The 27,841-nt window shown below is 37.6% G+C and overlaps 1 protein-coding gene across 1 annotated transcript in view; it reads right to left on the reverse strand.

The window, feature by feature from the left end:
* Positions 1-27,841, reverse strand: part of KHDRBS2 (KH RNA binding domain containing, signal transduction associated 2) — an 844,433-nt gene that overhangs the window by 251,189 nt on the left and 565,403 nt on the right. Inside the window, exons 5-6 of the mRNA XM_069562599.1 lie at positions 20,741-20,868; positions 12,726-12,924 (exon numbers count right to left, since the gene is read on the reverse strand). Of these exons, the coding sequence (XP_069418700.1) occupies positions 12,726-12,924; positions 20,741-20,868 (327 nt within the window). The remainder of the gene's footprint in view (positions 1-12,725; positions 12,925-20,740; positions 20,869-27,841) is intronic.

The raw sequence follows: 27,841 nt of genomic DNA on the forward strand, positions 1-27,841 counted from the left end.
CTCAAGAAAAACATTTATTATTCTTATTTTTACTTGTTCTGTAGATTCTTTTGCATTTCTTTTTTTCTTTTTTTCCTTCCCCTCCCCCACCCCGCGTTGTAGTTGTTGACCTTATTGTCATTAAGAAATCCAATTAAGAGTTTGAGCTTTTCTTTTCTTTTCTTTTCCTCAGTCACAATTTTTTATTGTTGTCATAAACCTCTGCCTCTATGTTGGGCTTTGGCAGTTTTGCGGAGTTTTCTTCTTTCTTTTCTCTTTTCCTAATTTTAAATTTTAATTTTTTAAACCTATTATTAGTCTACATTTATTCCCTTGTGCACATTCCCTACTGTTCTTTTCCCTTGCAGTTAATCTTTAACGTATATAAATCTTCTTTATCTACCTCTATTTAACTTTGCATATTTATTCTTTCTTTCATTTCTTCCTCTCTTTTCCTCAAAATATATTTGTTAGTTTTATTTTCATTGCTTTATTCAGCAATTGGCACCCTGCTTTAGTTTTCTTTTCCACTTTGTGTTTTAATTACTTTTGTTGTGGTAGATATAATTTTTGGTTTCCTTTGTATAATTTATTGTACTTAATTTTTGTTGGACTCTTTTGATTTTGCTTATGGGTGTATATGTATATGTGTATATTTAGTCATATTTTATATTATTTTTATAAATCTCTGCCTCTGTTTTGGGCTTTTGCAGTTCTGTGGAGTTTTCCCTTTTTTCCTCCTTTGTTTTTTTCTTCCTCTGCTTTTTTGTTTCTCTTTTTTTAAATTTTTTATGACTTTAATTTTTAAAACCTATTATATTTTTTCTACATTTATTACTTCATTTGCCTTTCCTACTGTTCTTTTCTCCTTGCAGTTAAACTTTAATGTATATAAATCTTCCTCTTCTACCTCCATTTACCTTTGCATGTCTATTCTTTCTTTCCTTTCCTTTCAACTATTTGTTAGTTTTGTTTTCATTGCTTTATTCCACACTTGGCACCTTGCTTTAGTTTTGTTTTCCAGTTTGTTCTTAAGTTAGTTTTGTTCTTAACTGGTAAATATATATTTTTTTATTATGTTTGTTCACTGAACCAATCTACTGTACTTTATTTTGTTGGACTGTTTTCACTTTGCACATAAGTGTATATGCATATGTGTATATTCCATTATTTTAATTATTATTTGCCTGATTTGGTAACTGCCATTAGTCTGCCATTCATCTTTGGTTTCTTATTTTTGGATATTTGTTTTACTCTCCCTTAATGTTATACCAAACCACTTATGGAACATTCGTTCCCGAACAGAGATCAAAGCCTGAGCCTTTGCAGTGGGAACACTGACTATAAGACCCTAGCCTATCAGAAAAGTAACCATAGGGAGTGTAAAATACTGAGAACTCACACAAAGGAAACCACTTGAATACAAAACCCAGTATCACGCAACCAACAGTAGCACCCCATGCAGGTCGCCTCATCTAAACAACAAACAAAACAAAAATACAAACCCAATCATAAGCATATAGGAGGACCACCTCATTCAGCCTTGTCTATCAGAGGAAAAACAAACAAACAAATAAAAACTCATCACAAATCTCACCCTATACAAAGCTCACACAAACCACTGGACCAACCTTAGGAGGACAGAAACCAAAAGGAAGAAATAATTCAACCTTCTTCAAGAAAATAATTCAACTTTCCTTGAAGCCTGGGAAAAGGGGACCTCAATAACTTAAAAAAAGAAAATGAAAAGGCAAAGAAATAGTGCACAAATGAAGGAACAAATTAGAAACACAGAAGTCCAAATAAACAATCTTCAGTTCCTCTTCACTGTCTGCCATCAGGGTGGTGTCATCTGCATATCTGAGGTTATTAATATTTCTCCCAGCAATCTTGATTCCAGCTTGTGTTTCTTCCAGTCCAGCGTTTCTCATGATGTATTTTGCACATAAGTTAAATAAGCAGGGTGACAATATACAGGTTTACGTACACCTTTTCTTATTTGGAACCAGTCTGTTGTTCCATGTCCAGTTCTAACTGTTGCATCTGACCTGCATACAGATTTCTCAAGAGGCAGGTCAGGTGGTCTGGTATTCCCATCTCTCTCAGAATTTTCCACAGTTTATTGTGATCCACACAGTCAAAGGCTTTGCACAGTCAATAAAGCAGAAATACATGTTTTTCTGGAACTGTCTTGGTTTTTCCATGATCCAGCAGATGTTGGCAATTTGATCTCTGGTTCCTCTGCCTTTTCTAAAACCAGCTTGAACATCAGGGAGTTCATGGTTCACATATTACTGAAGCCTGGCTTGGAGAATTTTGAGCATTACTTTACTAGCATGTGAGATTAGTGCAATTGTGTGGTAGTTTCAGCATTCTTTGGCATTGTTTTTCTTTGAGATTGGCATGAAAACTGACCTTTTCCAGTCCTGTGGCCACTGCTGAGTTTTCCAAATTTGCTGGCATATTGAGTGCAGCACTTTCACAGAATCATCTTTCAGGATTTTAAATAGCTCAACTGGAATGCCATAACCTCCACTAGCTTTTTTCGTAGTGATGCTTTCTAAGGCCTACTTGACTTCGCATTCCAGGATGTCTGGCTCTAGATGAGTGATCACACCATTGTGATTATCCCGGTCATAAAGATCTTTTATTTGTACAGTTCTTCTGTGTATTCTTGCCACCTCTTCTTAATATCTTCTGCTTCTGTTAGGTCCATACAATTTCTTTCCTTTATCGAGCCCATCTTTGCATGAAATGTTTCCTTGGTATCTCTAATTTTCTTGAAGAGATCTCTAGTCTTTCCCATTCTGTTCTTTTCCTCTATTTATTTGCATTGATCACTGAAGAAGGCTTTCTTATCTCTTCTTGCTATTCTTTGGAATTCTGCATTCAGATGCTTATATCTTTCCTTTCTCCTTTGCTTTTTGCTTCTCTTCTTTTCACAGCTATTTGTAATGCCTCCCCAGGCCACCATTTTGCTTTTTTGCATTTCTTTTCCATGGAGATGGTCTTGATCCCTGTCTCCTGTACAATGTCACAAACCTCATTCCATAGCTCATCAGGCACTCTATCTATCAGAGCTAAGCCCTTAAATCTATTTCTCACTTCCACTGTATAATCATAAGGGCTTTGATTTAGGTCATACCTGAATGGTCTAGCGGTTTTCCCTACTTTCTTCTTTTTGAGTCTGAATTTGGTAATAAGGAGTTCATGATCTGAGCCACAGTCATCTTGTCTTGTTTTTGTTGACTGTATAGAGCTTCTCCATATTTGGCTGAATAGAATATAATCAATCTAATTTCAGTGTTGACCATCTGGTGATGTCCATGTGTAGAGTCTTTTCTTGTGTTGTTGCAAGAGGGTGTTTGCTATGACCAGTGCATATTCTTAGCACAACTCTAATAGTCTTTGTTCTGCTTCATTCCACATTCCAAGGCCAAATTTGCCTGTTACTCCAGGTGTTTCTTGACTTCCTACTTTTGCATTCCAGTCCCATATAATGAAAGGTCATCTTTTTTTTGGGTGTTAGTTCTGCAAGATCTTGTAGGTCTTCACAGAACCGTTCCATTTCAGCTTCTTCAGTGTTACTGGTTGGGACATAGACTTGGATTACCATGATATTGAATGGTTTGCCTTGGAGACGAACAGAGATCATTCTGTCATTTTTGAGATTGCATCCAAGTACTGCATTTCAGACTCTTTTGTTGACCATGATGGCTAGTCCATTTCTTCTGAGGGATTTCACCCCGCAGTAGTAGATATAATGGTCATCTGAGTTAAATTCACCCATTCCAGTCCATTTTATTTCACTGATTCCTAGAATGTCGATGTTCACTCTTACCATTTCTTGTTTTACCTCTTCCAATTTGCCTTGATTCATGGACCTGACATTCCAGGTTCCTATGCAATATTGCTCTTTACAGCATCAGACCTTGCTTCTAACACCAGTCACTTCCACAGCTGGGTATTGTTTTTGCTTTGGCTCCATCTCTTCATTCTTTCTAATTTTATTTCTTCACTGATCTCCAGTAGCATATTGGGCACCTACTGACCTGGGGATTTCCTCTTTCAGTATCTGCCAGGAGCCAGCACAAGGAGTCTCACCCGTGGCAAAGGTCATGAGGTTAAGTGGTCTGACAGGCAAAGGCGAGTCAGGCCTTAAGGGTGGCTCACTGAATTTTCTCGAGCATCTACCCCCAAATAACCAGAGTCTGCCTGCCTTATTGTATTGTGCTTTCCACTCTCCTGACATAACAGGGGGCCATCCCCGATCACCTTCTTCTAAAAGGAATTAACTTAGGGCTCCAGTTAACAGTTTCCTGCATATAAAAGGAGTGTTTAGCTCAAACGCCTCTAATGGCTCTCTAACTTGCCTTACCCGGACTTTTACAACTGTGCATTTGATTGTTTACAGCAACCCCCCCCCCAACTGTGAGAGACATGGGAAGCCTAAAACATAAAGCCTTTCAAAGAGTTAAAAGTTATTAGAGTAGCGCTGGTGTAAGATTTCACTGTTGAGCCAATGCTTGTTGCTAAGTTCCCATATCTCTTACCCACTGTGCACCTGGGAGCACATTTGTTAACATAGTTAGAATGTAAGAAAAACAAGTGTAGCCTTGAAACTGACCACATCAGACTTTTGAGCTAATTAGTACTTTCTTTGTTGTAACTTACTGCACCTTTGCTTTGTGAAAATGTAACTTTATTTGATACTTTCTGAGGCTGACATAGATTAGAAATATAAAGAAAAAACACTTCAAGGGAAAATAAGTTTTCTGGTTGAGCAGCTTTTATCAAAAGAGGGTCTTAGAATGTTTCACAGGCCTCCAAGACCAGAAGATAATGTACACAACGTCATTTGTGGGAAAGGTATATAGTCCTTTTAAAAAATAAAGTTATTGGGGCCTTGCTCACTGAAACAGCTTGGTCTCCCTGTGTCAATCATTCTCTCCTCCTCTTACTCTCTTTCAGGCTAGTTCCCATCTGGAATACAGAGGTCCGCCATGTCTACTTATTTGCCTGGGTTTCTAAGACCTGAATGGGAAGGCGCCCTGCACCTTCACTCCCTCGGGAAACCGAGAGGGCACCTGTGACCTTATGTACACGGTGTAAGTCTCTTGTCTTGAGACTATTGATTTTCTGTATAAACCAAAGAACATCAGCCTCTTTTCTTCTCTCCTCTATTTTCTTATCTACAACATTCTTTCCTTATCTGTCTCTCTCTAAATCAATCACCGACTCCGTCCACCCTTTGAATTCCCTGGATCCACCAGGGCTGGACCCCAGCAAGTATCCTATCATTTTGCCTTTTCATACTGTTCATGGGGTTCTCAAGGCAAGAATACTGAAGTGGTTTGTCATTCCCTTCTCCAGTGGACCACATTCTGTCAGACCTCTCCACCATGACCTGCCAGTCTTGGGTTGCCCCACAGGCATGGCTTAGTTTCATTGAGTTAGACAAGGCTGTGGTCCTAGTGTGATTAGATTGACTAGTTTTCTGTGAGTATAATTTCAGTGTGTCTGCCCTCTGATGCCCTCTTGCAACACCTACCATCTTACTTGGGTTTCTCTTACCTTGGGCGTGGGGTATCTCTTCACGGCTGCTCCAGCAAAGCGCAGCTGCTGCTCCTTACCTTGGATGAGGGGTATCTCCACACTGCTGCCCTTCCTGACCTTCAACCTGGGATGGGTCCTCTAGGCCATCCTGTGCCCCTGCAGCCACCACTTCTTGAACATGGGGTTACACCTCCTGGCCACCACCTCTGGCCTCAGGTGTGGGGTTGCTCCTCACGGCCGCTGCCTCTGGCCTCGGGTGCCGCCCCTGGCCTCGGACACGGAGTGGCTCCTCTCGGCTGCTGCCCCCGACCTCAGACACTGGGTAGCTCCTCCCGGCTGCCGTCCCTGACCTCAGACTCAGGGTAGCTCCTCTCAGCCCCTGACCTCGGACGCAAGGTAGCTCGTCTCAGCTGTTCCTGCACTGTTGAAGCCTGGCACCCTAGGTCGCTGCCCCTGACCGCGGATGTGGGATAGCTCCTCTCGGCCATGCTTAGTGCGCCGGCCACAGCCACCTGCACTTAGTTACTTTAATGTAAATGGATTAAATGCTCCAACCAAAACAGACTGTCTGAATGAATACAAAAAACAAACAAACTGACACATATGCTGTCTACAGGGAACCCATTTCAGACCTCAAGACACATATAGCCTGAAAGTGAGAGAAAAAATATACTCCACGCAAATGGGAAGCAAAAGAAAGCTGGAGTAGCAATCCTCATATCAGATAAAACAGAACTCAAGACAACTACAAGAGATAAGGGAGGACACCACATAATGATAAAGGGACTAATCCAAGAGGAAGACATAAAAATTCTAAATATCTATGCACCCAACATAGGAGCACCTCAATATATAAAATGAACACTAACAGACATAAAAAGAGAAGTTGACAGTAATAAAATAATAGTGGGAGGCTTTACCACCCCACTCACACCGAAGGACAGATCATCAAACAGAAAATTAAGAAGGAAATGTAAGTTTTAAATGATACATAACATGAAATGGATCTTATTGATATCTTCAGGACATTCCATCCAAATGCAGAGAAATACACCTTCCTTTCAAGTGCACGTGGAACATTCTCCAGATTGACCACAACTTGCGGCACAAATCAAACCTCAGTAAATTTAAGAAAATTGAAACCATATCAGGCATCTTCTCTGAACACAATGCTATGAGACTAGATATCAATTACATGAAAAAAAAAAAAAAACTAAGAAACACAAACACATGGAGATTATACAAGAAACCCTCCCAGCATCATGGTCTTTTCCAATGAGTCAGCTCTTTGCAGGAGGTGGCCAAAGTATAGGAGTTTCAGCCTCAGCATCAGTCTTTCAAATGAACACCCAGGACTGGTACCCTTTAGGATGGACTGGTTGAATCTTTTTGCAGCCAAGGGACTCTCAAGAGTCTTCTCCAACACCACAGCTCAAAAGCATCAATTCTTCGGTGCTCAGCTTTCTTCTCAGTCCAACTCTCACATCCATACATGACTACTGGAAAAACCATATCCTTGACTAGATGGACCTTTGTTGGCAAAGTAATGTCTGCTTTGTAATATGCTATCTAGGTTGGTCATAACTTTCCTTCCAAGGAGTAAGCGTGTTTTAATTTCATGGCTGCGGTCACCATCTGCAGTGATTTTGGAGCCCCCCAAAATAATGTCTCATACTGTTTCCACTGTTTCCCCATTTATTTCCTATGAAGTGATGGGACCAGATGTCATGATCTTCATTTTTTGAATGTTGAGCTTTAAGCCAACTTTCTCACTCTCCTCTTTCACCTTCATCAAGAGGCTTTTTAGTTCCTCTTCACTCTCTGCCATAAGGGTGGTGTCATCTCCATATCTGAGGTTATTGATATTTCTCCTGGCAATCTTGATTCCAGCTTGTGCTACTTCCAGCCCAGCATTTCTCATGTACCCTGAATATAAGTTAAATAAGCAGGGTGACAGTATACAGCCTTGATGTACTCCTTTTCCTATTTGGAACCAGTCTGTTGTTCCATGGCCAGTTCTAAGTGTTGCTTCCATATGACCCAGCAATTCCACCCCTAGCCATATACCTTGGGGAAACCAAAATTGAAAGAGACACATGTATCCTATTGTTCACAGCAACACTATTTACAATAGCTAGAACATGGAAGCTACCTAGATGTCCATCATCAGATGAATGGATCAAGAATTTGTGGCATATATACACAGTGAAATATTATTCAGCCATAAAAAATAATGCCTTTGAGTCAATTCTAATGAGATGGATGAACCTAGAACCTATTATACAGAGTGAAATGAGTCAGAAAGAGAAAGATAAATACCATATTCTATCACATATATATGGAATCTAGAAAAATGGTACTAAAATTTTTATTTACAGGGCAACAATGGAGAAACAGACATAGAAAATAGACTTATGAACATGAAGAGAGGGGAGGAGAGGGTGAGATGTATGGAAAGAGTAACATGGAAACTTACATTACCATATATGAAATATATAGCCGACAAGAATTTTCTGTATGGCTTAGGAAACTCAAACAGGTGCTCTGTATCAAACTAGAGGGGTGGGGTGGGGAGGGATATGGGAGAGAGTTTCAAAATGGAGGGGATATATGTATACCTATGGCTGATTCATGTTGAGGTTTGACAGAAATCAGAAAAATTATATAAAGCAATTATCCTTTAAAAATAAATTAATTAAAAAAAAGAAAGAAATTAAAAACCATAGCTTTGACTAGACGGACCTTTGTCAGCAAAGTAATATCTCTACTAATACTAATGATGGTTTTAAACAGCAGTCTCATTGATGGTGAGCCGCAAAGAGATGATCTGGCTACATGTAGACAGTCTATGTGATCAGAGCCTTAACAAGGAAGAAAGAAAATTGTGAAGAGTGAATTGCTCTGTAGTGTCACTTATAATAACGGGAAACTTGTCTAAGAAATTGTATCTTAAAGTGAAGAACTCCTTTGATATTTGCACCATCAACTTATCATGGTCCTGTTATTTTGCTACTGAGACACTTAAACTTTTTTGTTTAAGAGGACTCAATTTTTTTTAAAATTAAAGCAGAGAGCAGCAGCCTTTGAATGTTAATCTGGGTTTGGATGGAGATATCAAAGACTAGTGTCAGAGATTATCAGCCACGTGTTCAACATTGTATGTATTCATTGTATTATTTATAGAAAATATGACAGGTTTTAATAAAGTATAAGTTTTTTAAGAGATAATATCTCCTTTTACTTATTATCAACAGTATGCTATTAAAGGTATAGTTAGGATAACTGCAAAGTTTATAATATTTTTCTCCTTCTGTGGAAACTGATGTCTCTCCATATGACACTTGGGCTTGAGTTCCCAGGAACCGTGCTTGTATCCACGAACTTTTAACAGTGAACTTCACACCCGAACCACCCATGTAACTGGTGGCTAATGAGTGTAGATCCCAGATCTGATTTCCTGAAACTCTTGTTCTATAGTCATAAACACCTGGCATGCCCAAGTGAATATGATTCTCCTACCCAGGTATCTGAATTCGATTCAGCCAGCCAGCCAGTATCTGCCAGTGAGGAGAACTGGATGTGTAGATGCTGCAGTCCTAGGGTGGAAGTATTTCACCACGAGCTGAGCCAAGTTGATCAGAGAAGCCAAATATCCAGTCTGTACATTAGCATGGGATGAAAACATATGTGCAAAGAAAATAGAGAGGAAATGTGGGGAGACAATCTAGTGCCTCAGTCTAGCTGTTTCTTCAGCCCTGATGGCATTCCTATTACTGGACTTCATGACACCCGATAAAAGAAAATGTTCACATGATTAGGTGTAGGGAAGTCATTTTGGCTTATACACATTAACTTGACTTTTTTTGCTAAAGAAAATAGTATGTTTGATTACATACATTGTACATCTACTTTAATTATTAAAGAAAAGTGTGCGTTGACCAGAAGTGGAAAAAAAAATGCCCAAGTTTACAAAAGATTAAATGCTTCCCTTCCCAGGACACCAGTGTTAGTCCTGCTGGTTGATAAGACTCCCTTTGCATGTGCCAAGGCCATGCTGACTACCTGTGTGTGTTGATCTGCCTTTTCAGAAAACTTGAAGGGAAGAATCCTTAACTTGTTTGGTGTTCCTTCTTCTGACAAGACATAAAACTATGCTGAAAACCCTGCTTATCCTGAACAGTTCTTGAGAGTAATCTTGGAAGCTGTCTTCTGGGTTACTGTCTTCAGTTTGGCTCCAGTAAAACTCTATTTTATTCCTATTATAGATAGTTTACTGAATGTTTTTGTCAACACAGCATCTCCCCAGGTTTGTTTGTTCACTTATTTATTTATCATTAAAAGAAGATTATACAGCTTCTCTATTTGAAAACAACTAATTTGCCCAGTTAATTAACAAAAAGTAAATACATATTTGTGACTTCAGTGGGTCCATAATTTACCTAGGGGGAAACTGTAGAGTATGATACAAGATGAAATTTTTATAATAGTTACTTCTTATTTACTGTCTATAATCTTCCATGTACTCATGAATACTCATGTTTTAAGTGCTTATGGATGTTTATTTCTAATATTCAGTGGAGTCTTGTGAGGCTGAAATGATTATCCCCATTTTATAGCAGAGGAAATCTAGGACTCAGAGTGTTCTAAATTACATAGCTAGTGACACAGTTAGAATTCAAACTGTGGGATGCTGCTTTCTGTTTTGAAAGTCAGGTAAGGTCCATCCAGCAACACGACAGACTTTCCTGAAAGCCAAACACTTCGCTAGATCTCCAACGACCTATCCATTCCCCCCACCTCCACCACCCTATAACCGAAAATTCAACAAATGACACCTCAATTTTATCTGGTTGGTAAGTTTAACCTATGTTTCACAAAACTTCACAAAGTTATCTTTCACTCCTTTCTGTTTGCACACATTCTCCCTCTGTCCCATCATCAAATCCTTCTAGATCATTTCCATAGACTCAGAATAGATCTCTTCTCACTCCTCTGAGCCTTGCTCTGTCCATGAAGATGTCAACAGTCTCTTTGTTTCTATTCCTGCGCCCATCTCATTGCATATTCTGTCCACTGCAATGTGTAAAGAAGAAATCTTTTAAAACATAAATCTGCTCATGTGGTTTTCCTGCCTCAAGCTCTCCAATAGTAACATGAATTGGCCTGCCCTGCCTTTGTCCTTCTCTGTCTCTCTCACATACTCTCCAGTTCTGATGTTTTCCTAGCTGATCCCCAAATATTTTGAGCAGGTTCTTCTGAGTGCCTTTCTGCTTGCTGTTTCCTTAACCAGGGATGTGCTTATACGGATGCATACCCTTGATCTAGGTTCAGAGGTTTACTGAAACCTGAATTAATGAAGGAATTGATACTTTAAATTTAAGTTTTAAAAATCAGATTTACAAGGCTCGACATACTTTCTTTACTTACCATAAGAATCATCCTAAACTTTCCAATTCAGAATATAACCTTTTTCAGAATATGCTCATGTTTCCATAAAATCTTTATGCCTTTGCAGCTTGCTGTTTTTGCCTTGCACTCCTTGATTTATTCACTACAAGTTGGAATGAATGTGAAAGGCCAGAACGCTTTTGTAGCTACATGAAAGACTACAGTTTTTCCAATCTTGTTCTCTTTTACCGTGCCATATAAGTGCTGTAAATTTATTTATTGATAACAATGTTGACCACTATTTCTATCTTTTAATTTTTGAGATAAAGATCTGACTGTTATCTTTCTTTTTGGTAGACAAAAACACCACAGTGTCAATACACATAAAGATGGTAGACCTGGTTCCTCAGAGATAAGAAAAAGGAAAACAAAACAACAAAATCCCACTGTCCATGTTGTGAATTATTCATTCATTCATTTAAAGAGCACTTATTTCTGAAGCAGTGCATATGTCTCACTGAAGAGTCGGTAGGACCAGGACCAGGTTCTAAGTTCCTAGATCCGTGGGCTTGTTCAGAAGAAAGAACACAATATCTGCTGCAGATTTTTCAATTTTTCAGACTTAGATTTTAAATATTGATAGCTGATGTTGTACAAAAGATACTTAGATGAACACATTTCCATTATCCCATAGAAATTGGTCATTAAACAATATTTTTCTTCACTCTTAGAGACATTATTCCATGTTTCATTTTTAATCAGTAACTTTCCTAAAAACTAACATGCTCTAACCATTAAAGTTCTTAGAGATGCCTAGCAAACATTTTTACTTTACTTTAGGATTAAGTTTTGCTTGGTTATTGACCAATTCATAAAATATTTATATGCTTTTAATGAATAGAATGTGATGCTAACTGTTTCTGAAGAGTTTATATAAGTAACAATTCACAAAGGACAGTGTATCTATGTTAGAATGAAGCAAACACATAGGTTAGTGGATGGACACCTTGGAGAGGTTAAAGGCAAAATGTATCTGTTTCATAGGATGATAATCTGGTTGTGTCAATTCAATCAAACTTTTACAGTGGACTTAATACGGTTACAAAAGTGAATAGGAAACTTCCCCTTTTAACAAGTTTAACAATTCAGTAGGACAAATGGAGACAGAAACTAGAACATGTGATCAGAAGAAAGATAACAACTCAAGTGAAAGGTTCAAAAGGAGTGTAAAGTAATACAGAGGACTAGAAGGGGAAGAGGTACTTAGAGACACTGCAATTCATATATTCATTCTGTACTGAGCTCTGAATTCACACCTGCCAATTTCTTATCTTTCATACACTGAGTAGGATATTTAAATGAAAAACCAACCACATGGTCTTAAATTACTAACAAAGTTTGTAATATAATCACATTATATTTGTCAAATATTTCTGAGTTATATTCATCTTTATCATGTCCCAGGAGAATCTTCTACATACATGACTATTCACATTATGTTCATAATTATTTCTTTTTGAAATGAATCAAGTCTTCTAAATATAAGAAAACCTCAAGATAGCTTGTTTCTTAAAATGTAAGCTATTTAACTGGTAATAACAACAGTGATGGAACCTGTACAATGAAATCTTTTCTCAAAATGACCTCATTTAAATGCACTACTACATTCTGTTGCAAATGACACTTGTTTCCTGCAACAAACATCATCTACTATACTGATGGTATATGAATGTCTTTGAAGATTAGCTTGATGCTCAACCAATTTAACTCCTCCTAACAATTGATTTCTCAAGAGTACTTACATACTCTTCATAACCCTTGTGGGCTGGCAGAGGAGGTGCCCTGTATCCTGGCATGGTGGGTGACCCACGGGCTCGCGGGGTAGGAACGCCTCTCGCTATAGGGGGCGCTGGAAGAGCACCACGGGTCACAATGGTCCCTCGAGGGGTGAGAATGCCTCGTCCTGGTGGTGGGGGAGGAGGAATGGCTCCCCCACGTCCCCTAGGAGAAACAGGCCATGTACAGATGAGAAATAAGTGATGAGAGAACAGAATTAAAGCTGGGAAATTTCTCATCTTACAGGCTGTATACAATGAAAAGAAAACCACATTTATTTCTGCATGCCTGAGAGTGTGAGTGTGCATGTTTAATGGAGATTCTTTAGGATATAAAGCATTTTGACCTCCACAGAATAAGTTTTGTAAATATTGGGTATGACTTAGTTATCATGAAAACCGTGTAAAATACTTTGATATTTTTTATAACATAAAAATTTAAAGCAAAACAACCAAAAATTAACCCACTCTGATTTCTATTCCAAGTTTACCAAAAAGGGGAAAACGAGAGCAATGTCTAATATATGACTCACTGGACCATTCAGAGCACCTGATTTTCAACAACACCTCCATGCTGAAGGTAACTGACAGTGACAGGCAATTTTGTCACGTAAAGAAAAAAAAAAAAAAAAGCTGTCTGCACTTTGAAAATACTTGGAGCTATCATGATATCATTCTGCTTATTATAGTAGCTTAGATTTAATTTAAGGTCACTTGAATCACAACTCATTGTCACTAAGTTATTGTTATGCATGTAACCCTTTAAACGGGCAGAGTCTCTGTTATAATTTATTTCCTGGGGTAACTATGGTGCTAGTGAACACATACGGACTCTGCTATAAAAATAATAACTGAGTACCTTGCACTGTAGTGCTGGACACAAAAGTAACGTACTAAAAGCATGAGATCAAATGGCTGCAGTTAATTCTTAAGTATTAGGAGGCCTTTGGAAAGGTTGAATGTTTGTCTAAAATCTTTGGACAAAACCATCATTATTTCACTTTTTATTCTGTCTGAAATTATGGCCTCCAGAAAGCACTACTTTCAGCAAGGTCACTAAGACTTTTAGGAAAATGATGATCATGGGGTGTAGAATAGGAAAGACTAGAAGTCTCTTCAAGAAAATTAAAGATATCAAGGGAAATTTTCAGGCAAAAATGGGCACAATAAAGGATGGAAATGGTATGGACCTAACAGAAGCAGAAGATACTAAGAAGAGGTTACAAGAAAGCACAGAAGAACTATATAAAAAAGATTTTCATGACCTAGATAACCACAATGGTGTGATCACTCATCTAGAGCCAGACATCCTGGAATTCAAAGTCAAGTGGGCCTTATGAAGCATCACTATGAACAAAGCTAGTAGAGGTGATGGAATTCTAACTGAGTTATTTCAAATCCTAAAAGATGATGCTCTTAAAGTGCTGCACTCAACATGCCAGCAAATTTAGAAAACTCAGCTGCTGCCACAAGACTGGAAAATGTCAGTTTTCATTTCAATCCCAAAGAAAGACAATATCAAAGTATCCTCAAACTACCGCACAATTGCACTCATCTCACATGCTAGCAAAGTAATTCTCAAAATTCTGCAAGCCAGGCTTCAACAGTACATGAACTTCTAGATGTTCAGGCTGGATTTAGAAAAGGTAGAGGAACCAGAGATCAAATTGCCAACATCTGTTGGATCATCGAAAAGCAAGTATGTTCCAGAATATCTATTTCTGCTTTATTGACTATGCAAAGCCTTTGATTGTGTGGATCACAATAAACTGTGGAAAATTCTGAAAGAGATGGGAATACCAGACCAACTCACCTGCCTCCTGAAAAATCTGTATACAGGTCAGGAAGCAGCAGTTACAATTGGACATGGAACAACTGACTGGTTCCAAATAGGAGTACATCAATGTTGTATATTGTCACTCTGCTTTTTTTTTTTTTAATTATATGCTGAATACATCATGAGAAATGCTGTGCTGGATGAAGCACAAGCTGGAATCAAGATTTCCAGGAAAATATCAGTAACCCCAGATATGCAGATTACATCACCCTTATTGCAGAAAGCAAAGATCTAAAGAGCCTCTTGATGAAAGTGAAAGAGGAGAGTGAAAAACTTGGCTTAAAACTCAACATTCAGAAAACTAAGATCATGACATCTGGTCCCATTACGTCATGGCAAATAGATCAGAAAACAATGAAAACAGTGACACACTTTATTTTTAGGCTCCAAAATAAAAACTTAGGCAAAAATTAGTTTATATTTCCATAGTGACTGAAGACATGAAATTAAAAGATGGCTATTCCTTGGAAGGAAAGTTACAACCAATCTAGACAGCATATTAAAAGGCAGAGACTTTTAATTACAGAGACCTACTTTGACATCAAAGTTCTGTCTATTCAAAGCTATTGTTTTTTCAGTAGTCATGTATGGATGTTAGAGTTGTGCTCTAAAGAAAGCTGAGCATTGAAGAATTGATGCTTTTGAACTGTGATGTTGGAGAAGATTCTTGAGAGTCCCTTGGACAGCAACAAGATCCAACCAGTCCATCTTAAAGGAAATCAGTCCTGAATATTCATTGGAAGAACTGTTGCTGAAACTCCAATTCTTTGGCCACCTGATTGTAAGAACTGACTCATTTGAAAAGACCCTGATGCTGGAAAGATTGAAGGCAGAAGAAAGGGATGACAGAGGATGAGATGGTTGGACGTCATCACCAACTCAATGTACATGAGTTTGAGTAAACTATTGGAGTTTGTGATGGACAGGGAGGCCTGGCTTACTGTAGTCCATGCAGTCTCAAAGAGTCAGACAGGACTGAGTGACTGAATTGAATTGATCTGAACTGAACAGGTAGGGGTATAGGTTATGCTTTCTGCTATGAATAGTAGGCAGTTGGCTTTTGTGGTAAATGAACTTTAAGAGTGAACAATAAGAATACTGGTAAAGCTTTTAAAAATTTTCAATAGATTATAGAGCTGATGAGTATAGAAATTATTAGGGAACTTACTGTGAATCTAATGTATAGAGAATGCTCTCCTACATTGGGAGATCCTGAAAGGCCCAGTGCCCCCTTCAATCACAATATATCTAAGCCCATAATATTCTAACCTACTGTGTAACACAAAAGCCCATCTATAAAATGGAAATATAGACTAATTTTTGCCTTCACTGGGCCTCCTAAGACTTCATATGTAAGGTGTGCATATATCTAGGTTTGCCCAGTATAGTTCAGAATTATAACTGTTGTCCTAGGTTAGCATTTAAATGCCTTTGGAAGTGTCCCTTGGGTGGGTAGTAAATCATGTCACCATACTTTAGCCACAAATTCTATTTATGCTATTGAACAATCACAGGTAAGTTGTTATAACTCCCTGAGCCTGAGTTGTTATAACTTTTCTTAATGGGTAAAATAAGATTTCTGAATCTATAACAATTCTTCCCACTTTAGAATTACATTATGCTCACATCAAATTTAATTTCTCATCCCATTTCTTCATCAGCTGTCTTCCAGACAGAGCCTTGCCTGTTTCTTGAACCTGACTCATTACCTCTGATATCGTATGTTCTTCCCCTGGAATATTAACCCTATATCTCTCATCAACTCAGATCTTCAGTTAAACTCAAGATTGATATAACTTATATAGAACAGAGTGCTCCTGGCTGACAACACTATAGTGTTCTTTCCTCTACTTTTCTGACTTCTTGAAAGTTTTCTATCCTTAATTCCACCCCCCTCCACACACACACACTCATTCCTGAGTCTATTGAAATCTGCTTATTGATTTTTCCACTTTGTTGAAAATACTCTTGACTGGTGTTACCAGTATCTTACTAGTTTCCAGATCCACCAGGTTCATTTACATAGCCCCCATATCAGAGTACATCCTACATTTATCAGTGTGGGTTATAAATGCCTTCTTTAGATATGTATAACTCTGCTTATCTTCCCATTCCTCCCTCTTACTCTTCAGGTTTATTCACTAACATCTTCTCCTAGGCCCTCCTTGGGAGATGATTGTCACCGTTTTCTGCGCCTCACAGTGCACTTTGCAGTCTCTCACTCTGATGGCTGTTAGCACTTTCCTCCCTACCATACACCATAACCTGGACCATGTCTCCTTATCTGGTCTGCATGTTAGAGTCACCTAAAATTCATTGAAAAGGTCCAGAGTCCAGACTCCACTCCACGATGATTAAATCACAGTCTCCAGCAGCAGTGATCTTCAGTGATTCCAATGTTCTAACCAGTTTTGCCATGGTGTCAGAGAGTCAGACATAACTGAGCAACTGAACTGAATGGAACCAGTTTGGGAAACAGTGCTTAACATGTGTCATCTAACTTAAAAATCTTGACAAAGATGTCACATAGCTATTTCTAAGCTATTATAAAAGGTTGAGAAACAAGTCACAGAAAATACAAGTCATATTCCCAAGGACATACCGGCAATCCATAGACCTAGGATCAATTATAGAAATAATTATATTTTTCATTAAACTTGTTTTTTTTTTTAACCTAATTTTAATTGATGCCATTAATCTCTAACCAGGGCAGACATCAGAGATTTATCCTGTGTAGGACCACTCTCTGATGTCCAACATCTAATCAGGCACTGAAAGTAAAGTGAAAGTGAAAGCTGCTCAGTCGTGCCTGACTCATCGCAACCCCATGGACTATACAGTCTGTGGAATTCTACAGGCCAGAATGCTGAAGTGGGTAGCCTTTCCCTTCTTCAGGGGATCTTCCAACCCACGGACTGAACCCAGGTCTCCTGCATTACAGGCAGATTCTTTACCAGCTGAGCCAAATGGGAAGCCCAATCAGAAACTAATTCATAAACATTTTTGTCTCTAATCTCATCATTTACCTCTAGTATTCTGAGTGGTATTTATTTCTGGGTGGAATAATGGACTTTCTTTTTCACTGGGTTCTCTGCCATTAGTGTCTGTCTCTCTGTGTCTTTCTCTAATTTTTCTCTGTTATCACAGTGGTGACTGAGTCATCTTTCTTGGAAACAAACGTGATTACTCTTCTCTTTAACAAGTTCCATTTGTTCTATCTATGTGTTAGTTCTCATTGCTGCTGCTGCTGCTGCTGCTGCTGCTGCTGCTGCTGCTGCTGCTGCTGCTACTGCTGCTGCTAAGTCGCTTCAGTCGTGTCTGACTCTGTGAGACCCCATAGATGGCAGCCCACAAGGCTCCCCCGTCCCTGAGATTCTCCAGGCAAGAACACTGGAGTGGGTTGTCATTTCCTTTTCCAGTGCATGAAAGTGAAGTCGCTCAGTCGTGTCTGACTCCTAGCGACCCCACGGACTGCAGCCTACCAGGCTCCTCCGTCCATAGTTCTCATTGTAGCAAACAAACAAACAAAAACTTCAAAGACTGTTTCAAATGTCTTATTTTTCTACTGTTTACACTAATCCAACATGTAGTGGTGATATATGTAAAGATCTTAAGTCTTCAATTATGTAATGTTTTTTACTGTTCAGTAGCTAAGTCATGTCTGACTCTTTGTGACCCCATGGACTATAGCACATCAGTGTCCTCTGACCTACACTGTCTCCCAGAGTTTGCTCAAGTTTATGTCCAATGAGTTGGTGATGCTATCTAACCATCTCATCCTCTGTAGCCATCTTCTCCTCGTGATTCAATCTTTCCCAGTGTCAGGGTCTTTAACAATAAGCTAATTCTTCATATCAGATTTGTCATAGTTTTCCTTCCGAAAAGCAAGCATCTTTTGATGCTTATTCTTACAATTACAGGTGCATTTCATCATGTGGTCTGAAAAAGAAGACATCAGAGTTCTGCTACATTTACTTTTATAAATGTTAATATATTAATGACATTAACATGGCATTGAAATTGAGGTTTAAGTTTCAATATTAGTTCTCTTTTTTACATATGCAGTATCATATTGAGCAAAGCTTTCAATCAAATTTTTCCAAAGTATTTAAAAATCAAGAATACAATGTTCTGCCCTTTACTAAACAATTGGAGAAATTAATATTTTATAATAAAAATTCACTAAAGTTGAAATTTTATATGGCTTGCTCAAATATGACAACTGAATTATTACCTTAAGAAACATCAATAACAGAACAAAATCCTTTAATAGAATTATTTTATAATCTCAAAAACAGGTTAATGCATTATTTTTTTTAATGGTCCCAATTCCAAGGAATATAGAATATAAAAAGACTAGTTCCCTGTATACTCATTCAATACATACTTGGTGGTGGTGGTTTAGTTACTAAGTCATGTCCATATCTTTTGACCCCATGGAGCATAGCCTGCCAGGCACCTCTGTCCATGGGATTTCCCAGGCAAGAAAACTGGAGTGGATTGCCATTTCCTTCTCCTTTAATACATAATTTACACCATAAAAAACTGCCAAAATTATCACTTTTTAAACTACAAAAATGACATTTTCATTATTTAAACCCTAAGATATGATCTATTTAATATTAGTTGTAGTGATGTCATCCTCCAACCCATAAAAATAGGGCTAATATAAGGGTCTTATAAAAGACTGATTTCATAAAAGGTATATCCATAAATATAAACTGTTTCTGGGTAGCATTAGAAAGCTCAATTATAAAAATTTTTTGAAGAATAAAATATAAAAATAATGAAACGTTCTCAGAAGGTTTTTCATTAGGCAAATTAATTGCATAGGTGCCAGGTTTTACATTTAGATAGTCAATTATTCCCTTGATACTTTATTTGGGAAATTGTCATTCTTATCTCTTTTTTCTGATAAGTATAGATTTTTTTGATGTGTGTGATTAAAGGTTAAAACCAGTGATGGAAGGTGGTTAAAATATTTGGGATATAATTAAAAAAATAAAAAAGCACAATTCAGAGACATAGGGTGAGGAAAGAGGTGGGAAGGATTTCAGGATAAGAGGACATATATATAGCTGTGACTGATTCTTATTAATGTATGGCAAAAATTGTCACAATATTCTTAAGCAATTATCCTCCAGTTAAAATAAATAATTTAATTTAAAAAGAAAAATAAATTAATGATGATGTTAATAAAAGCAAATAAAAGGCAAATTGAATTAGTAAAGTATCTTGGAATCTCTCTGTTGAAATGGTTTCTAGGCAATATACTACTCTAATTCTAAGATATTTACAGTTTTGAAAGCCAGTTTCAACAGGATAAAGAGAAGGACAGAATTACACAGTCTCTGTGTGAAATGTGTGAGTATTTTTCATTTTACCTCTTTACAGAACAATGCTTTCTGTTGAAAGATTGACAAACACAGAATCCTACAAAACAAATTTTGATACAGAAAGATTCCAGTTTGTTTGTGAAGTGAATTATATCAAAGAAAATATTCTCTGATGACACTGCACAACCAAATATGACTAAACTTAAAATATTCTTACTCTCACCCATGTAGGTAATATACATCTGGCTTCCTGGACTGTTTATTTATTTAAATATCTACTTATTTACCTCCATCTATCATTATCCTCATTTATCTCTATACCTATCTGGCAAGACTGTATCAATTCAAGGGCCACTTAAGACACTGAAAATATTTGAAATTTTCTCTTTATGCAAGGTCATCCTGGTTCAAAGATGTGTATGACTATATCATCTGCTTGCCTTAATCCTGGGGACAAGACCAGAGTAAAAAGTCTCAGGTTTGCGCCTCTTTTCTTTTTGGAACAGTTGTTAAGAGCTCAGACTCTGAATTTTGGAGTCAGACTGCTTGTGTGTTCTCAGGCTTATTGGTTACATCTTTATCAGTTGCTCACCTGTAGATAATGCTTAACTGTACACTGGTAATAATTTATGTAAAGCTCTTATGAGCTATATATGCATCTGTTGTTATTGTGTTTTTTTTTTTTTTTCAGTGGTGGTTATTGTGGCTGATGTTGTTTATTCCTAGCTGTGATCATGACAGAGAACAGGCCGGCGAAGGATTGCCATCTTTAGTGACTGTTAATTTATTTAAAGCAAGAAGTAATGTACCTTGATGGAGCTGTGGGAGCTATTCTTATCCCTCTGCCTTTAACACCTCTGCCACGAAGAGAGTCCTCTGAGCCATTTAAGTAAGATAATTCACGTAGTTGTTCCTGACGAATTTCATCATTATAGTCCTGGGGGGGGGAAAAAAAAGACCTGTTGAGTTTAAATGGGGCCTGAAGCTCTTAGAACTGAACAAACGCAGTAAGAAAAAAACGTGTTTTTTTTTTTCTTTTTTCATTTATTTGCTGGAGACATATACAAAAATCCCAAATGATGCAAAAGTAAACATACTTTAAGTTCTTAGTTTTATAGAGAGAAATTGAAATTGCTTCTTTTATCAAGGAAGTACACAGCTGGAAATCAAATGAGATTTGCTAGGATATCACTTTATATGTTAGCCAGAAAAGAAAATATAATAATACAGAACAATATTTTAGAAGGTACCATGGTTATGGTTGCTCATAAGATAAACAACTTTACTGGAATGAGCATGTGCAGATTGTGAATGACTGCATAACACTCAATTATCCCTGACACATAAACTGAAGAGGGTCAACTCCAAGGACCAAAGTAGACACTGTGATAAAATAATTTAAAAATTCAAGTGAATGGCCAGTTTCAGACAACTTGGAAGCTGTGCAATTGAACTAAACAACTTGATGAGCAATGTTTAAAAATAAATACTTTCCTATGTGTTCTAGCTATGAGCTGATGGAGAATAATAGCCAGATCAGAAGAGAAGCTTCATAGCAGTCAGAGACTGGGTCAAAGTCAAAGAGACTAGCTTGGTCCTGCACAATGTGGAAACATATCTGTCATTTAAATATGACTAAAGAATGACCTGAGTCAATGAAGATGAATGCTGTCTGCAAAAAACTAGTGTCGGTCTTACCTGTTCCTCTTTTTACTGCTATGGTTATGTGAATGTATACACACACACACACACACACACACACACACACACACACACACACACACAAACTCTTGGTGGAGCAATGCAAAACTGGATAATTGGTATTTTTGTGAAACGGGCAATACAAGTAAATTCTATTTCATTAAAGATGGGTTTAAGTGAAAGTCATGAGCTATCTAGGAATTGAGATGAGAAATATTTGTAGCAATGTTTGGGTTAACATAAATGATGTCTGAGGTCTTGTGGACACTTGAGCCAGGTTAGCTCTATGAATGTGAGTTATAGTAACAGCATATGGAAACCATGCACTCATCTGCATATCCCAGGCTAGAAGATGGATGGGGGGCGGTGCATGCAATCTACAAGCATTTCTAACACAAATTTTACCTCATGCCCCCAAAACTACTTTGTTCACATGTAAAAGTACTAGTCATTCCAAAGCATTTACTTTTTATTTTTAACATGTTGCTTTCGTGTTCACCCTGTTCAGCACCTGAATAATGGATTCAGGAGAGTAGATTAACAGAAGAGCTATTGACAATTAACAAGTCATATATTTCTCAATTTATACCTCTTATTTTTCACATTCACAAAGCAATCAAACTGAATAATTAACATGCCTAATATTTTATTAGGATTGGGGAATGTGACAAATTGCTACTTCTGATTGAAATGACTAGTCACTATCAAATGAAAAATTAATTCCATAATGTTTCTCCCATGTAATATTCTTAATTTGACAGCAGATCTTTGCAGGTTCTTATCTAATGAAAATCCATGGACCCCCAAAGTTTGTTTAATTTATTTTAATTGAAGAATAATTTCAATATTGTGATGGTTTTTGCCATACATCAATGTGAATCGGCCATAGGTATACATACATGTGTCTCTTCCATCCTGAACCTCCTCTTCCACCTCTCTCTCTACTCTATCCCTCCAGGTTGTCATGAATTATAAAAAAGAGACATATTCTAATTCTTGCAACATTGAAGGCTGAGAAAAAGTTAATAAATTGAAGATAAATTTATACATGCAATATTACTTTAGAGCATATCTTATGACAGAATTAAACAATGCACTATGATAAATATTAATGTCAAAATTTGACACTAAGATTGTTAGCTCTTAGTATAAGCAAAACACTATTGACTTTATTTTTGGGGGGCTCCAAAATCACTGCAGATGGTGACTGCAGCCATGAAATTAAAAGACACTTACTCCTTGGGAGGAAAGTTATGACCAACCTAGATAGCATATTCAAAAGCAGAGACATTACTTTGCCGACTAAGGTCCGTCTAGTCAAGGCTATGGTTTTTCCTGTGGTCATGTATGGATGTGAGAGTTGGACTGTGAAGAAGGCTGAACACTGAAGAATTGATGCTTTTGAACTGTGGTGTTGGAGAAGACTCTTGAGAGTTCCTTGGACTGCAAGGAGATAACCAGTCCATTCTGAAGGAGATCAGCCCTGGGATTTCTTCAGAAGGAATGATGCTAAAGCTGAAACTCCAGTGCTTTGGCCACCTCATGCGAAGAGTTGACTCATTGGAAAAGACTTTGATGTTGGGAGGGATTGGGGGCAGGAGGAGAAGGGGACGACAGAGGATGAGATGGCTGGATGGCATCACTGACTCGATGGATGTGAATCTGAGTGAGCTCTGGGAGTTGGTGATGGACAGGGAGGCCTGGCATGCTGCAATTCATGGGGTCGCAAAGAGTCGGACACGACTGAGGGACTGAACTGAACTGATTGCTAATACGTAATCAAATTTCTTATGAGGTAGTTAGATATAATATATTTTAAAAACTGGATCATCTTCCAGGGTTGTGTTGGCCAACTGGACTCAGAGCTGTAACTGCAGATGTAACTGACAGTAGAATTCCTCTTGCCTTGTTCTGAACTCATATTGGTCCCAAGGCCATCTACCCAAGAGGAACTCCCAGTGAATGATCAAATGTGATTGAAATGCTAAAATAAGTGATACCTGGGAGTTGCAAGTCTCCTCTGCTTGTGCCACAAGGATTTCTAGACAGCCGAGCTGAATTTCCCTATAATGCCATTTTCCCTGGCTGTCTAGGACCTCTCTTTACTTTGGGTAAGATATTCTATTGTGAGGGCTCTCCATCCTTCCTTGGCTCCCTCTTTACTTACTCATTTATCTTTTTCACCATAAGAACATTTTCCCTAATGAAGTCCTTACATGTTTAATCCAAGTTAAACCTGATTCTGGGGGAATCAGAACTAGCATAGAGAATGCTGACAAAATCAAGTTCCCAGCATTACAGGCTGAGAGCTTTGGTATATCCATTGATGTAAATGCTGGTGGAGCCTATTCTGTTCAACATACCTTATACTCTGATTAATTAGAATATTTGCCATTCTCTTATTTTAAAATTATTACATATAGATTAAACATGGAACAGATTGCTGATTAGCAAAACTTGTTAGTTGCTCAGTCCTATCTGGCTCTTTGTGATACCATGGACTATTGTCCACCAGGTTCCTCTGTCTATGAAATTTTCCAGGCAATAATACTGGAGTGGGTTGCCATTCACTTGTCCAGGGTATCTTCTCAAACCAGAGATCAAACCTGGTCTCCTTCATTGCAGGCGGATTCTTTGTCATCTGAGCCATGAGGGATGCCCCACTGACTAGTACAATGAATAGTAATTGATATTTTAAGAAAATAAATTGAATGTTGTCCAATTTTCTAAATAATTTCACTTAATAAAAAAAGTATGGGCGAGTAATAGAGTGAGCAAACAAGGCATGTTTTAGGCTTTAGCTGAGGTAGATGAATTGTGGAAACAATGACATTCTACTTAGTATGTACCTGTGTGATGGAGCGAGAGAGGATGGGCAACCACAAGCTGTTCAAGAATACGTTAGTGGAAGGTGTACAGTATGACTTGGGAAGGTAGGAATAAAAGACATTTTAATGCAGAAATGGCTAGAAGAATAATGACACTATTAACCAGAGGAAGAAAGGAATGAAAAAAAGTTTGTGGAGAATTTACATTTGATCTTTATAATTTTAGTTTAAAATGTTAAGGAAATATTAAGATTTATCTTAGAAATTCAGAGATGGGTTGGGGGAGTAATTTCGAATGTCATTTGCATGTCAAATTTGGAGTAAATTTGAATGTCATTTGTGATAAATGAAACAAATATTGCATAAGAGAATTGCAAAGTAATAGTGACAAATAGTTTTTAATCATACTTTTAATGCAAATTTATATCATTGAAGAAAAATCAGGTGATATGTTAATAGATTAGATTATTATAGATTATTAAATTAGTATTAGATTATTAAATGACCAGGTTTTTAATAAACTCAAGTTTTTCTAGGTATGCAACTAAAGTATATATATATATATATATCACTGTATTTATAGTAATAAAGCATCTAGCTCTTTCAAATAAATGAGAAATAATTTTAAATGCCCAAATGTAAAGCTACTGAAACTCTAAGTATTCTCTAGACTAAATATATCTTGTGTATTATTTTCATGACATAAATATAATTTTCTAAACTCCAAAGCTTTTAATTGTGTATTATGTCCTCATATCCAGTTCTTCATTAAGCAGATCAAACTTTGAATGAATTGTTGGTTACTAGGTCATGAATCCAGCTGAAACTAGAGCATCTTAGTACACGTTTAATTGAGGCATATGTTCCTGATATCTTATTACCTAGAATTTTAAAATTACTACTAAAAAAATGCTCCACAATTGCATTGAAAATGTGATATTATAAAAAATATACTACAACCTGAATTGGAGACAAGATGTTTGAGTAGAAGGACTTGAACTCACCTTCTCTAAAAACAAAGGGAAAAAAAAAAAAAAAAAACTCCACCGAAATCAAAACTAAATGTTGACCAAACATCAGCCAAAAACACTGGAACTAACAAAAAATGATATTCTACATCCAAAGACAGACAAGAAGCCATATTGAGATGGTAGGACGGAAGAATTTGTGATATAATTAAATCCAATATCCACTGGGTAGGTGACCCACAAACTGGATAATAATTATAATGCAGAAGCTCTCCCACAGAAGTGATCGTTTTGAGACACACAGCAGGCTCCCAAGACTGGGGAGTCTGGCATTAGGAGGAGGAACTTCCAGAGCCTTTGGTTTTGAGGCCAGTGAGACTTAATCTCAGGAGCTCCACAAAATTTTGGGAAAGAAATTCTGCTCTTAGAGGCACAGACAAGCTCTTGTGCACACTGGGACTCAGGGAAAAAGCAGTAACTTCACAGGAACATGGGGCAGACCATGGTTTTGAAGGGTCTCTTGTACTGGCAGGGGTAGCTGTGGATCACTCTAGGAATGAGGACATTAATGATACAGGGAACATGGAATACTAACTGATATGAGCCCTCTGGAGGCTACTATTTTGGCAATAAGATCTGGACCCACCCATTAGACTATAGTCTCCAGTGCTAGGATGCTTCAGGCCAAACAACAAACAGGGCAGAAACGCAGATTCACACATCAGCAGATAGGCTGCCAAAAGTGCTACTGAGCTAACAGCCACCTGTAAACACATGATTTGGCATGGCCCTTCCCACAAGAGACTTGCTCACTAGTGGTCATACACCAGTCCCTTCCACCAGGAAGTCTGCACAAGCTTCTAGTTCAGTCTCACTCACCAAGAGCAGACACTGGAAGCAAGTGGAGCTACAATCCTGCAGCCTGTGGAAAGGAGGCCATGAATACAGACAAAATGAGATGGCAGAGAAATATGTCCCAGATGAGAGGACAAAATAAAACCCCAGAAGAACAGATAAGTGAAATGGAGGTAGGAAATCTATCCCAAAATAAATCAGAGTAATGATGGTAAAGATGATACAAGGTCTTGGAGAAAATGAAGGTACAGATCTAGAAAATACAAAAAATTTTTTAACAAAGAGCTAGAAGATAGAAAGAACAAACAGAGCTGAAGAATAAAATAACTGAAATAGAAGAAATCAGGAGCAGAATAAATAAGGCAGAGAAACTGATAAGTGATCTGAAAGATAGAATGATAGAAATCATTAAGTGGAACACAATAAAGCAAAAAGGGCTGAAAAGAAATGAAGAAAGTTAAGAGACCTCTGGAACAATATTAAATGCACTAAGATTTGCATTATATAGGTCCCAAAGGAGAAGAGAGAGAACGAGACTAAGAAATTATTCGAAGAGAAAATAAATGAAAACTTCTCTAAAGAGGAAAGAAAAGAGTCAAACAAGTTCAGAAAGTGCTGAAATTCCTATACAAGAAAAGCCAAGGAAGAACATGCCAAAACACATGTTAATCAAATTGGAAAAAAACTTAAAGACAAAGAAAATATACTAAAAGCAGCAAAGGAAAAGCAATAAATAACAAACAAGGGAATTCCATAAGACTATCATCTGATTTTGTTCATCAGAAACTTTGGAGACAAGAAGGGATTTGCATGATATATATAGAGTGATAAAGAGAAAAACTTTCAACCAAGAATACACAACAGAGCAAGGTTCTTATTTAGATATGAAGAGACCAAACGATCTCTAACAAGCAAAAGCTAAGAAAATGGTAATAAGGATATTTGTTGTTTTTGTTTAGTCACTAAGTCATGTCTGACTCTTTGAAACCCCATGGGCTACAGAATGCCAGGTTTTCCTGTCCTCCACTATCTCCTAGAGTTTGCTTAAGTTCATGTCCATTGAATTGGTGATGCTATCTAACTATCTCATAATATATAGCAATAATTACTATCGGTGTAAGTGGATTAAATGCTCCAACCAAAAGACAGACTGGCTGAATGGATACAAAAACAAGACCCATGTACACGGTGTCTACGAGAGATGTACCTCAGACCTAGGAACACAAGAACACAAACAGACTGCAAGTGAGGAGATGGAAGACATTGCTTCATGCAAATAGAATTTAAAAGAAAGTTGGAGTAGCAATACTAATATCAGACACAACAGACTTTAAAATAAAGACTATTACAGGAGACAAGGAAGAACACCACATAATGATCAAGGAATCAATCTGAGAAGAAGATATAACAAGTGTAGATATACATTCATCAAACATAGGAGGACCTCAATACATAAGGCAATGGTAAGAGTCATGAAAACCAAGCAGCAACAGTTAAAACTGGACATGGAATAACTGAGTGGTTCCAAATTGGGAAAGGAATATGTTAAGGCTGTATA

Source organism: Ovis canadensis, chromosome 20 (assembly GCF_042477335.2).
Source record: "Ovis canadensis isolate MfBH-ARS-UI-01 breed Bighorn chromosome 20, ARS-UI_OviCan_v2, whole genome shotgun sequence".
Taxonomy (NCBI): Eukaryota; Metazoa; Chordata; class Mammalia; order Artiodactyla; family Bovidae; genus Ovis; species Ovis canadensis.